Genomic DNA, 15,430 nt, shown 5'->3' on the forward strand with positions numbered 1-15,430 from the left:
ACGCACTGCTGAGGAGTCCCATAATAGGACGAAACGGCCGTCCAGTGTTTCCAGGTTTCCCATGGTGGTCTAGCTTCAATTGACTCATTATTTCAACCATATAAAATTACTAAAATATCCACAAAACCCCCTTCTGATAATTTATTTATTCATTATTTCATGAATTATTTAAAAAGAATCTTTTCACCACTTGTTCATATTAAGAAATATCTGAAAATAAATGTTCTTTTTTTGCATTTTTATTATTTCTTGATAGAAAAGTTTGCTTATTAGCCAGTCGACTCTTACCAATGCTTTTACTGTTCCAGTTTTTTGAAGGATTCGCTGTGAGTAGCTTTTAAGTGTTAAAATATATTACTTTATTTATTTGACTGTATAAACGACATAAATTTCAAATAGATATGTGACATTTAACACGTTCTACTGGGTTTGGTTTTGTTCAACCTTCAATATTATAGAAGATGGGGAAATTCTCTTCATTTTGTTATTTATACCAATTTATCTTTTATTCTTAGTAGATTTTTCCAGATTTTCACAGTCATACTGCTTCTTCCTAGCAGTTAATCGGTCAGAGATGTTGTTGAAGCATCATATTTGGAACATAGCATACAATTGCTGAAAACCTTTCATGTAGTCTAACAACATACTACACCATATTCTCATGAGACGAATGTTTGCTTTTTTAGAAAGAGGGAAGTCATATTTAAATAGAGATATATGAACGAAGAATGTTCTTTTCAATAAATTCTCATCAGGTCCTACAATTATCATATCGAAATTAATAATCCATAAAATTGGTCAGGTTTAAGGCAGAGTACATCATTTAAAACTATAGCATGTGAATCAAGGATCGTTTGTCATATAAAATCAAATCAAATCGTTGATGTTGGGATGACTACTATAAAGTGTAAACTTGAATCAGTTTATAAGTGAAATGAAATTGTAAGATAAATGATCAGAATAAATATAGTCGACAAGGGATGAGAGAGAGAATAATATAATTACAAATCAGAATTTATGTATTATGTAGAATAATACGAATTAGGTACGAATTAGTAAATAGGGTTGGATGCTGAATAAATTTCTCAAAATGGTTTTCAGGTGTTATAATAATGATAATAATAAAATTGGTAAGTTATGTGAATAAGTTTAAGCTTTAAGAATGAACATAAATCAAATTATGTTGCCACATTATAAAACTGACTACTAACTATTTGGGCCCGAAGATGGCCAGGGTTAAAGGAACAGTTGAACATATTTCTTCTGGATTCAGAGCTCCAGCTTTTGATACGAATAGAAATTGCTTCAGTCATCTGAAGAACTCTCAGTCTGATGGGTTTAGGTAAATTTCTGTCAACACGATATATTATTGTATAAGATTACTTGTTTGACCAGTTTGTACCAAATGAACTGAAATCGAGTTGTTTACAGTCTTAACTATACCTTTGCTTAACCGTACTGGGAGGTGTTCACGAGCCGGAACCAATTTCTAGAACACCTATCAACTTGCTCCACAAAAGCATTTGAATTGATAGCTATAGAAAGAGGTGAATACTCTAGATTATTTATCTTTCAACGTCGGAGTAATCACCGGATATGTAGCAAACAATAATTGTAGCTTGCCCGCATTAAAAGTTCTTTGGATTGCTCTGTGCGATTTTAGCATTAGCATTTCGTTGAGTGCGTCACCTCTAAATTGTAAGAGCAAATACAAAGGCTTTTGGCTCACAGTTAGGCATTCCTTATGCTCTCTTTTCTTGGCGAAATGTTTATTTATAAGTTTCTCCGGATATCCACTTTCTTTTAGGGTAGTATACAATGCTTTTGTTTTATCTTCAATCGCATCTAGGGTGCATATGGTCTTGATTTTATGATGAAGTGTCTTAATCAGGTTCTTTTTATGCTGTAGAGGAACAGAACTAGGAAAATTTGTATATTGGATATTCAGAGAAGTTTACAAATGAATATTTAGCCAAGAAAAGAAAGTAATCATTAGTTTATGAATTCTTGATGAACATAATGAAGGTTTTGTTTCGAACCACTCTGAAAACTAATGAATATTACTTACATTATTACTCTATTCAACTCATAATCCAAATAGTTAATAAAATAATCAAATACTTAACACCTAATGGTGATAAGATAAAAAGAATATAGAAAACTAAACAGATGTTAACGAATTAATATTGTGACCCAGTGGACTGTATGTGTTTATACTGTCCTTCAAAATTATCTTGACATACAACTATTCTTTACGATGTTCTGCTTGAATTTACATGATTAATTAATCCATAAAATGAAGGTGAAATTGTCAAGTTTTCTTAAAATTAAATCAAACTTGATTTTAATTAATAACTTGGTCATTAATGAAATATGATAGAAATTGACTTAGCTAAAATGAATCTTGAAGGACACTAGTGAGAATTTTCCTGACATGTCTTTATCAATTATAATAAAACGAGTATCACTGTTATATATAAGAACTTTCGTCTAAATTAGAGCGAATAGTTTCACAGTATTTGGGCGCCGAGTAAATTCAAGGATATTTCTTTGAAAAAGCTTGGACCAGATTTTCAGACAAAACGTTGGGTTTACTTCAAATTCATTCGCTGAGATTTTACAAATATATTCTTCTTCCTATTTCATGAATTATCACTGTTATTTTGACAAGGAAATTATTTTCAATAAGCATTTAGAGGCTTTTAAAGTGGACATGATTTATGTAGGTTACAAGAGAGAATACTTATTTATGTATTTCTGTCTACAAGATAAATTTGTCATTTATTACTGAAGTTGAGTTTTTTTTTAGCCCAGTAACTAAACTGTAAAGTGGATTAGAATTGGCAGTGCATATAGTCATATAAAGTTTCGTCATTTCTATTTAATTTCACATTAACTATTATAAATATATCCAAGGCAAATTATTTACTGATTTAAATATTACCGTTAAATATTAATAGCTTAATAGTTTTAGCTTTCTGATAGATGACTATAGCAGGCTAATTGCTTGACAGTTTATTTGTTTCGAATATCTTTCATAAAAAAATAAAATTTAAGAATGGATTAGTTCTTGATTTAAATTTATTGATTATTAACTTGGCAGGGTATATCAGAGGCTATTTTATTAGCTTGTGGGCGTCAAAGCATTGGAGCTATTACTATATTTCTTGGTTATTATTGCACTGGAATGCCAATCGCTGCATTATTAACTTATCAGACGTCGCTTGGAATATTGGGTAAGCTTATATTGCAAATGGATTTTAACCAAGAGCTAACGAATCATTATAACAATTAAATAATTTAGTTACAAATATGTTACCAATCTTTTAATTAAAAATTATTCATCCACAAGTTTGTCACTACTGACAACTAACTTAATATAAAATCCGAACCATTTTTAATATTTATAAGAATGTCCGATAAAAAGAATTTAAAATTCGTGTTGTAGAATTCTAGTGTTCTATGTCTATGGAGAGTTTGTAGTTAGAGATAACCTGTTAATATTTATGTAGAACATACCCCATCTTTATTTTTATGCTATTAATATAAGTAATGTTTTTTTAGATAAAACATTTAGGACCCTCAGTCTATTATGACTGTACATGGTCATTATGAAATGTGCCCCCAAATGCCCTGGTACGGTCGAGAGTGGGGAGAATCCGCTCTCCCTCTCCAAATGCTCTCACATGGCCACGCGTATATAGCCTCCGCCAGGGAAGTCCTACTCACTGCCTTCTCGTGGCATTACTGTTGTTCACGAAATTGAGAGGGCGAAAAGCGAATGTCCGGCGCTTTAACCGGGTTGGTGGACACGGAAAGTCCACCTAGGAGAGTAGGGAAACCCTGATTCCAAACCAATGGTGCATATGGGCTCCAGTATCCTGATGGAACAAATGGCGTATGAATCAATCGTTGATCACCGGCTACCATGGGAATGCATCTCCTTACGATGCTCCACTTCCTTGTGGATCAGACCTTTAGGTCAAAGGCTCCGTGTGTGGTCCCCTAAGCAAACCACCTGCTTCAGTTTGGGCACCCAGGCAGTATCACAACCTTCACAAATGAGATTTGTCTGATAGATATATATCTGGTGCCCCTTTGTATCAATATTTATGTGTTTAAATAAATAAATAAATAAATAGATACTATCAAATATTGAAATTAACAAATAAGCTACAGAAATACTTATAATGAAAATTGTCTACTGCAGTTCTAAACATTGGATTTGGTCTACTTAGATACCTGTTAGTCAAAATTATCGGGTTAAACTGTGTACCAAGAGGTGTTAATTCTAAAACCTCTAATTTGTGAGTGAACAGAATGTATCTTTATCACCATTGGTCTATTTATCAACTAGTCCAACTGATAAGCTTTCGTGGGACTTGTACAAGTTGTTGACTTCCATAGGAAAATAGCAGTGTGTCTTCACAATATGTACACGGCGTTCAAATCTCAGGCCGAACAATGTTTTAAAGTAACTGAGTTTGTTAATTTATTTAGTGAAAATGATCTGGGTCTACATCTGAAAAGTTGCTCAGCTTACTACTTAATTCGTGGATTGTTAGTCAAAATATTCTCAAATCTTTTAAATGTATTTCACTCTTACACCATCCAACCGCAACTACCATACAGGCTTCAAATTAATCGTGTTCGTTAATATGGCAAATTAATTTTCATGAAGCCCAATAATTACTTCTTGCTATTATAGGACAAGTCAGATTAAACGATCCATTTTTTTTAAAACCAACTAATTATTTTACATCTGATTAATGAATTAAGATTAAACATTTTCTACCTTTGATCTAGTGAGAGAATGTAAGCGGCAATTTAAAACTGTGTTTATCGCCACTAACTAAAAGCATACATGAATTATTTATTAGTCTATAGACCACTAAAAAGCGCAGCAATCTTCTATGCAAAGTTAATTTGTTTTGAATATCTTATAATATTTGGTATATTTTGCGGCAATCAATGATTGTTATCACTGTGAACATTTTGCTTAAAATTTAGCATATTAAAATAGCTGATTAGACTAAATTATTCTTGATAATAATACTATTAATTTGTACTAGACATATACTTATAAAAAGAAGAATACTTACATCCGTGTGTTTAAACCTAAATCAGGCAATAAAATAAATCGGAAGTCGGAAATACTGGGACATTGCTAGAAGCCGTGTCATAATAACGAAATATGTTTACACTATAGAATGTCCTAAAAAATACTTGAAGTTATTGATCATAAATTCAGACTACATATTAGATTATTTTCTTATACTGATGAGAGATTTGTGAGTTACTAAAGCCTCTTGTTGCAAAGAAAAGTGTGAGGTCCTGTTAACAGGATTCCTTGGTCGACTTGTAACCACCTGACTGACTGACGTTTTGTTGAAGCGTTGATAGACCGTTTATGTATAAATGTATCTATTGGTTGCCGATCTATCTTAATCCTATGCCTTTAGAAATTTTTTGGTGTTTCTACAATCTGGTTTCAGAATTTCGATCGAATTCATGTCCAAGTCTATCTATATGCATTAAAGTGTTTTTAAGTATATAGTTGATAGATAATTAGCTTCAAATGATCAATAGTAGGATGATCACTTTACTTCTAAGTAGACAAAGATTTTGAGTTCGATAAAGAATCCTGGTGGGTGGCCTATGCTCCTCCATAAGGGGTGACAGGCGTAAGTTAGTGAGTAAGACAGTTTTTTAAAACGCACTGATTAATGAAGCGTAAATTTCAAAAATATTAGCATCAAAATTTTGGAGAAAGTATTTGTTCTAAATAAAACTTCGTGGAAAAAACACTATTGATGCAAATCATTCGAACAGTTGCTTTACTCTTCGACTTTTCCTGACGATGAAAATTAAAGCAAAGTAACCTAATGTAACGGATAAATAAATAGTTACTTTTAAAATCTTGTAAATATTTTTTCAGATTTGTTCATCAAGTGATCTATTACACTTGTGTTTGGGAAGTAACTTTTCTTTGATTGTATTTCATATGATCAATACAAATGTAATAATGATAAATCAAGTCAATGATGGTTACAATTTGAATTATTCAACTAATTTCAATATCCAACTTTCATTCTCTCCTATTGTCTAATGGTTCCAAAAATGATATTGGCTCTTAGCCATTATGGTTATGAGCAGTATCTATAGTGAAATAACTAGATATTAAGGATTTTACTAAATTCTAATAAAGATTGTTTATTATGAAAATTTTCATAATTTGAAAATGTGCTATATACGTACTTGTTGGAAGACTACAGTATTTAATGATGAAGATCACACAATTCAAGCATGAGTCAGTCAGTAGTCAACAATGTAGGATCCGGCACATATATGTATCGATCCAATTTCCCATACCTGATTACCACAACAAGTTGAATACTAAATTCATAGAAGCAGTAAATTCAATGGTATTAATGTATATAAATAAAGATTGAGCACGAGGATACGATACAAGAAGAAAGAATTAGTAGTAGGAAGAAACGTAATTTTATTCTCACCGTTTAAGGGAAGATAAAGAGTGTATACGCCTACACCATTGTGATCTATTCTGAGCCATATAACCCAGAGTCTCCAACCATTGGTTATGATAGTCGCGCAGACCCCAACCAACAATTCAGGGATACTGCTGATAACGTTTCTTTGTCTTGCTAGCAACTACAATATGCAGCTAAAACTTATTAGTGTTTTCGATATTGTTGCGATCGCTGAACAAGATGACTTAGCTGCTAACATTTTTTTCGTCGTTTTGAACAATATCTACAACACCTACTTTAACTTGCTCAGAGAACCCAATACCACCATATGTATCCACCTGTGCGGGGAATCTTCTCAATCATTTATCAGTGTGCTATAGACTACTGAGACAAGTGCTGACTTTGTTAGTGTCTATATCAGTAATGAATGTGTACGGTTTGAAAAGCAATAGTGGAACAATTTTCACACATGAAAACTGGCATTTTAAATGTTTAGTTTCTAATTTTATGAATTTTTTTCAACAAAAAGTATACTAAACTAGTAGTATTTATTACATTGCTGCAAAGAGGTGAACAACTGTGTACGATTTACTGATTAAAGAATTCATTATCCCGTCATTTTAAGTTTTATTTAATGTCATTATAATCAGGATCATGGATAGGTTTAACCATTGGTTTTGGATTAACAACTATGGTTTATACAATACTTGCACTGAGAACAGATTGGACTGAACAAGTTAGACGAGTAAGTTTAACAATATCATTTAATTTAATCTAGTCAGTTAAATAACCACATTGAAATGCAAAAATAAGAGTCTTCGTATGCACCTATCCAAATAATCCTTAGCGTTATTATTTTTATGTTTGGTATTATACTGTAGGTGAAATTAATAATGTTACAGGTTCTAACGATTTTAGAACATGAGGAGTTGTGGAAAGGTCAAATGTTTTTACTAGAAATATAAAAGCATTTCAAATAAATCTACTAAACCTGAACAAATACTGGATAGCAGCTGTTTAATTGTAAACAGTTTATCATGCTGTATATTGTCTTGGGCAAACTGTATCGAGATTCTAGTCGGTTTAATGAAACTACTAATCTTTTAATCATTCGCTTTGATCATGTTTTCCAAAAGATAGATAACTAGTATCGATAGTTTTAAGATTATAGATGAGTTCATCATCAAACAGAATTATTAGGTTTCAGTGTATAATTTTTTAGGCCTTTTCGTCCTAGCATAGGACTCCTCAGCAGTGCGCGTTCATGATCTCACACGCAGAAGTCGAGTCCAGGATCCTCAATATTGCACTCAAACGCTTAACTTCTAGACCACTGAGCCGATATCCGACGGTGATAATGTTTAACTTCAACCAATCTACGATACTGAGCAACCATCTTCCATTGTCTTCTGTGGGTAACTGCCTCACGCCCGACACAGTTGAACCTCACTGGTCATGGCTTATCACAAGAACTCCGAGAATTACCTCTTGAAGCTGGTCACCAGTGAGCACATCACGGTTGAATAACATTGATCGGTTCACGATCCCAATAAAGACTGAACACTCCCCACAACCCCATACTGGCAGATATCATTTTAACAGTTCTTTGGCAAAAATTCATAAATGTCGAAAGTACGATTATTCCTAAATTCGCAATTCGTTTCTTATTCAGAAAAATCCAAACAGAAACCTTATCCCTATTATGAAGAATTCGTGTTTCTTATATATTTTAAACATGGCGAAAATGATACAGTCGCTGATACTATAAAATTTCTTGAACTATATTTCGAATTTTCCGAGATCGACTTATTTTTATCGATTGATTTTTAGGCTAGAAACAATGTTACAGAAACATTATCTGTTTATTCGACAAATAATATTAATGAACAATATAAATACCACTGCCTAAATATAGAAGATGAAAGTGCTGATGGTGAGTGATTTTCATGAAATAGTTTTTACTTAATTCACTAATCTAAGAAGAACAACTCTGATAGATAAACTTTACTTTCTGATTACTGAATGTTTAGTGAGGAGAGCAAATTATACAGACAGTTGGAGTCTTATACTAAGTCATAAATGTTTTGACGGCCAGTGTCTAAAATATGATAGTGATACACTGTGTGCCATGCTCTAACTTCTCAGCTAACTATATGAGCTAGAAAACAAGTGCGAGCGAGAAAGTGTATTGAGCTACTGAATTAAATGCACAAATGCTCATTGTTATATATACCACTCTAATCCTTAGGGAATTGACTCATTTCTTAGCCAATAAAATGCACTTGTCCTTTAGGTCACTTCTGATTGCCATCGATTGACCTTCTCATTAGGCTACTTCTTATTGGCTCTTCTTACCAATAAACATGTGAATGAGTATCAAATCAATAGAGATACTGCGAAGTTTAAGTGAATAGATGGTGTGAAAATAATCCACTAAATTGAAACATAGTATATTAATGCTTTGTTTACAAGTTAACAAAAGGAGAAATAATTCACTAAAAATAATAATGAAAAACTTGTGACCATAGGGTAAGTGGAGATAATCCATTTAGGATACACATATGTCTATGAAGACCGATCAGTTGTACCCCTTAACATCTACAACGCAACAGCATGAACTCTTATAGATAATGGTATTAAAGCGCAAGCAACGTTTTACAAGTTTCATTTGGCACAAATTTTATGCTGTTACTAGCATTTCTTCCCTTACGGGACTTATTTTCAAAAAAAGTCCTTCCTATGTGTATCTACAAGTCAGTTTTAGGTGAAGTTAGACTTTTCATACTTTTTTTAATCTTAAGATGATTAAATAAAGTAGTGTTAATAATTTAAACATAAAAAATAATTTCAGAGTTATCCATAAAGTCTATTGTGATACAATTAATCTCTGTCTTGTTTATGGATCAACAGTCGAGTATGAACATCTGAACAAAAATAGTAAACTCTCTGATGTACCTCACTTTCTATTAGAAGAATAAGGGTTGATAACAACATACATTTTACATTTGAAAGTGAAAAAGACATACAAAGTGACTTTACTCAAAAGACTACATTTGCACCAATATATTATTTACCTAGATTATTTAATCTTACTACTGAATATTTGGTGAACGAAAACACAAGTGGGATCAATCGAATGTATACAAATACAAAATTACCAAAATCTTAGTAAAATCTAAGGACCATACACTAAATATCATTCAATTGTCTCAAGCTTTACTGTTCCTTTGCAAAAATGAGTCAATCGTCTCCGACTTGATTATTTTTTCGTTTCCATACCAATCATTCTTTGTTCTCGTTCTCTTTTCTTTGATCTTCTAAACCTTTTGCGTTCAAGCGTTTCACTACCGATTAATGATACATACTACTTATATCTATCAACATCAGTAGCACACACACCACAATTATTATACTGTCATTATATATAAGATGATTTCAATTTTATAAAATTTCTATCTGATAAAAATAAAACGGTGAACGGTCACTCAGATTTCGTGGATTGGTTGAAGTTAGACATTAACACCATCGGATGCCTGCTCAGTGGTCTATCGGTTAAATGCTCCGGCGCGAGACTGGTAGGTCCTGGGTTCGAATCTCGCGAGGCAGGATCGTAGATGCGCATTGCTGAGGAGTCCCACAATAGGACGAAACGGCCGTCCAGTGTTTCCAGGTTTTCCATGATGATCTAGCTTCAATCGACTGATGATTTCAACTATGAAAAGTACAAATATTTATAGAATGTTTTCTGATTACAATTTCTTTTTTTTTATAGCTATAAATCGAACCTTATTTGAACAATCTACTAAGGAATTTTATATTACAGAAAATTTACCACAATATTATCGAAATATCCATTCAAGAAAAATAAAATATAAAAATTTAACTTCAAATTATTTATGGTTTAAATGTAGTATTTTTGTTATTATTTTTATACTACTTATTTTATCATTGTATAGACGTTTCTTATATTCTATTCCATTATGGTATACATATTGTAATGAACAATTGAATTTATTAAATCAATCATCATTTTGTATACGTATCATGCCAACGAATAATTATTTATTAAAATCTAATATTAATAATATAACTCATTTATTAATCGATAATATTACACCTTGAGAAGTGTTTAAAATATAGAATAAAACAACTTTGATATACTACTTATTTGCATTATTATTACTATTATTATTATTATTTTACTCATTTCAGTGTGTATTCTTTTTTTTTGTAAACAAATAAATAAAAGATTCTTTTTCTTGGATCATTAATTGGATACACACACATATATTTTGCTTATCTTAATTTAATGTGTTTATTCATATGTTTTCTAATAATGAAAAGAAAAGAAAAAGAGAAAGGGAAGTATGTAATAACTAGAAAAAATCACTAACAATGGATGCATATGTATATCTATATGTGTGTATATGTATATATTTCTTCATCTATTCATGCATATTTGAACATTATTTTTTAATAAAAAGAAAATCTAATAAACTATTTTTATCACTAAGAGATAATTATTATATATTTGAATCAAATCAAAGGTAGATCATCTTTCAAACTAACATATATTCCACTCATTGAATTAGTTAACATTAAAATTAAAACACAGATTTCAGCGAAGGGATCTCTTTTCAACGAATTTATTATCAAGCTGTACAATCGTATATATATATATGAAAATGTTTTGTTAAAGTACTAATTCCGTGAGGAAATGTGAACACTAATAACCAAGATTATAATACTTATCACAAGGGGGGGTTTTTGTGGAGATTTAGTAATTTTATAGTTAGGATCATGAGTCAATTGAGGCCAGTGGAGCTAATCCATGTCAGGTAGAGACAGGTATCTACCTCAGTACATTGGAAGTTGGTTGCGCAATTTCGTGGATTGGTTGAGGTTAGACATTAACACCGTTGGATGCCAGCTCAGTGGTCTATCGGTTAAGGGCTCCGGCTCGAGACTGGTAGGTCCTGGGTTCGAATCTCGCGAGAGCGGGTTCGTGGATGCGCACTGCTGAGGAGTCCCATAATAGGACGAAACGGCCGTCCAGTGCTTCCAGGTTTTCGATGGTGGTCTAGCCTCAATTGACTCATGATCCTAACTATAAAACAATAGATTTAGTGAATATAGTAAGACGGATAAAATGTTTTGGTTACAATAATTAAAGGTCATTAAAGGTCATAGAGGTGTAAAATAAATAAATAAATAAATAAGGTGATGAGTATTCATGAATAAAATAATGAGAATATAAAACATAAGTAAAGGGGGAATGGAGTAATAATAATAATAATAATAAAAGAATGATAATAATAATAATATTAAGGCCATGGTAACGATAATGATAAAACGTACTTCTTTTGTATGCATAGTTCTGGTTTGAGCTCATGGATGGTAAGAGCTTCGGCTATTTTGATAAATTCGTTGAAAAGAGATCCCTTCGCTGAAATCTGTGTTTTAATTTTAATGTTTAAATGGGAATTATATACCAATTAGTTAACAGTTAATTATTTTTAATTATATTTGAATTTGATCAATATGCTTGGTAATTACATGAATTCTAGGTTTTACTATGAAATGAATGATAATATGCATCAATCATAAATCAATTATAATCAAGGTCACTAGAAAAAAATGATTCTAATCTAGTGGAACAATTAAGAAGCTCATGTAGTGGCTTAGCTACTTTAATTAATCACCTTGATAACCGTTATTATATAAATCTCAACGGTGTTTGAAATCAAAAGGTAATAAGAAGAGGTAGATACAGTTGTTTAGCGGATATCACAGATAACAAAGCTACAAGTACATAGAGCGAATTCGAAGCAGAGAAGCAAATATGTGTATGAAAGCAAAAACAGGGGCGAATTTATAGTCAAATCGAATCAAGGTGAAGTTAGGTAAGACAAAGGCTAGTAATAGGATTCGAGTACATATAAAAATGGGAAAGAGAATGATTCATCGAATGACGTCTAGGTGATTAACACTTGAGCTAGAGAAGGGAAAAGTAGATAAAACGAAGAAAACATATAAGTGTATTTAGTTTTATTTATGTATTTTACACATAAATCACACGTATAAATATACTAAAAAAACTTCAATCCGTCTTCTTTTTTAAAATTTGAATTGTCATCTCTCGAAACTTTATTTTTATCTATATGATTAAGTATTTATAGAAAAATTTCGATGCTACTGAATTCCTAAAATGTTCATGACAAACTTAATAATAAGTTTGTATTGTTTAGAATGTAATGATCAGCTTAACACCGACATTCTATTATATATAAACTTGATTATCATAGTAGTAACGTCTTCGAGTGTTAAGCTGAATAACGCGTGTTTAAATCCACAAATTATCAATTCCCTCGACATAATGGTTGCAGATTGCTGGTTATTGCCAAATAACACAAAAACCTAGGTCAAGAGTTTCCTGTTAAATGTCTCCAACTAAATAACATCTCAACATATTGAACTTAGACTAATTGTCAGATTGTAATTTGATTGGTAGAATTGGATCATCATTCAACAGGCAGATAAACAAGACATTAATCAGAACTCAGTTATTAGCCGGTTGTGAGCAGCTTTTGTTTCTTTGACTCCTCATCGAATTTACTTTCAAGATTTTCATTATTGTAAGAGCGCTGCATCTAAATTAAGTAAACGAACTTAATCATTAATTATCAAAATCAGAACACTTTCTTTGTAAAAGAATCTAAATAGCTGTTTGGTTATTCAGTTTTGATCATTGCTGGTTAATTGTGTAGTTTTATGGGTGGTCAGCATAGATGTAGTCTATCCTAATTAAAGATCTCATCCACAGAACAAAAAAATTGTTGCATATTATATTATGCATTCGCATAGGCCATGATGTAAAATTTTTAATGTCATCATTGTTTTTTTTTATATTCGTCTCACACTGTTTAGTCAATGTACTTCAAACAACCCAAAATTCACCTTAAAAATTGAGAAAAACATGGTTTCCGGGACTGAAACTGGTTAACTTTATTAAAAAGTGTTAACTAGGAACATATGAGTAACATTCCATATATTAAACCGCAATGCACATGATTTGTATTTGAGCAAGGTAAACAAATAAATATAGTATTTATTGAAATCATGAATGGATCAAAGTTAGACCACCATAAATAGAGTCCTCCGCAGTGGGCATTCACGATGTCGCGCGTGAGGTTCTAACTCAATACCTTCGGTCTCACGCACGAACTCTTAACTTCTGGCATTTTATATTTCTTTTTGTATTTATTAACTTTATAGAAATCGAAGTTTTCTTCGTCTTCTTTTCTCTCTCTGTCTATATATATATATATAGAGAGAGAGAGAAAAAGAGAGAGTTCGAAAAATCTGTTATGTCAGGACCCTATGGTGATGATCAACTTTGATCATTAAGTTGCATACAGTAATTAATGAGCGAATAATACCGTCAAAATAGGTCGACGTTATATTTAAAAATGAAAATGTCACATCTCATAAGCATATACTACTGATATTTGATTCTGTTCATAATCGTCAAAAACATAGTATGTATCTATAAAACGTGATAGTACATTATATGTGACAAAGAAGCGTGTAATCCACTTTTATAAATTGTTGAACAGCTATTGCGTGATTACATTACACATTGATGTAAAACTATAACACTATTTATTTTTTTAAAGGAATTCTGAAAACCAACACGAATTCACCTCATTCGATGAATTCACTGTTATTTTTTCTTAACTTTTTATCGATTGAAAGGAACTGCTTTTAAATAAGGTAATATCGTTCTAGAATAATTCAGCCTTTGTAAAGGTTTCTTCCTGTGTTATCTAAAAAATAATATATAGACGAAACTAAAATGAAGTGAAAGATAGTGTATCTTTCGTATTCCTTCGTAATACAACAATTCTAACGTCATCTATTTTTGATGTAAAAAATAAACTAGATGTATCAATGATACTGTTGAAAATGTCAGTTAATCAGAATGAAATCTACAACTAAATTTGTCTTGGAATATTTTTTTGATATACTATGTTTGTATTTGTAATAATAATTGAAACTCAATATAGCTATACATATCAGTACGATAAGCATTCACTGTGATGTGTACATTTCGTTGGATGCTGAATCAGATAGATTTTAGAGGCTTTTTTTAGGCTGAAGTGATTACTCAGAGAATCGATATTTCTAACAAACTATGCAAGCAGACATTAAAATTATATCTTTTTATTTCTATAAAACTGAATTCGTAATGAAAATGGATATAGAGGAGAAGACTAATCTGGATTTCTTCTTATGGTATTTGAAAATATGCGGTATTCAGTGTTTATCAGTATCACCCATCACTTCATAACTCCTAGCGAAGCATCTAACCGTATAAACAGTTTTCTGGTTAAGAAGATATCATAAATTAGGTAAAATTTATCCAGTCTATGAATAATGATAAAAGGGATTACTGACTAGGAGAAGTGAAAAAAAATACGCTTTATAACTGTATATTAATTTTACGAAGAAATGTAAACAGACAATCACAAATAGATTTGTCGAAGTGTTGTAACGATCTTTGTGAAACTTTTCATTAATTAGAATGGTCAGACTGAATGATTTACAAATAATTCTCACCTTGAAACATCTCAGTATTTCATGTAAGAGATGATTCACTAAACATCAGTAGTTTAATGCTAACAAGGTGATGCATGATTTTGATGGAACATATACCGAAAGTCTTACTGAATTTTTAGACAGGTTTACACTTAACTGTGTATGACCCGAGTTTACGATAAACGTATTATTATTTACATTATTAAATTCACACTGTTTGAACCTATGTGCTTGCTACATTGTTAGGACTTCAAGTAATACAAAGACAAAAACTGAGACTTATCTTAGAAAACGAGAAAACACTACATCAAAAGTGAATGTAAAATTCGGAAAGCTTTCTC

The 15,430-nt window shown here is 31.5% G+C and overlaps 1 protein-coding gene and 1 non-coding gene across 2 annotated transcripts in view; both read left to right on the forward strand.

Moving 5' to 3' along the window:
- The window catches only part of Smp_135490 (putative multidrug resistance pump), a gene marked incomplete at both ends in the record, with an annotated part of 36,097 nt that extends 27,665 nt beyond the window's left edge, over nt 1-8,432 (forward strand). Inside the window, 4 exons of the mRNA XM_018796803.1 lie at nt 257-326; nt 3,104-3,236; nt 7,142-7,236; nt 8,322-8,432. Of these exons, the coding sequence (XP_018651909.1) occupies nt 257-326; nt 3,104-3,236; nt 7,142-7,236; nt 8,322-8,432 (409 nt within the window). The remainder of the gene's footprint in view (nt 1-256; nt 327-3,103; nt 3,237-7,141; nt 7,237-8,321) is intronic.
- A 2,988-nt stretch (nt 8,433-11,420) lies between these two features.
- On the forward strand, nt 11,421-11,492 carry Smp_tRNA_00951_Pseudo_CGA.1.1. Its single transcript has one exon. It is a non-coding gene (tRNA).
- Nucleotides 11,493-15,430: the final 3,938 nt, after the last annotated feature.

Source organism: Schistosoma mansoni, chromosome 4 (assembly GCF_000237925.1).
Source record: "Schistosoma mansoni strain Puerto Rico chromosome 4, complete genome".
Classification (NCBI taxonomy): Eukaryota; Metazoa; Platyhelminthes; class Trematoda; order Strigeidida; family Schistosomatidae; genus Schistosoma; species Schistosoma mansoni.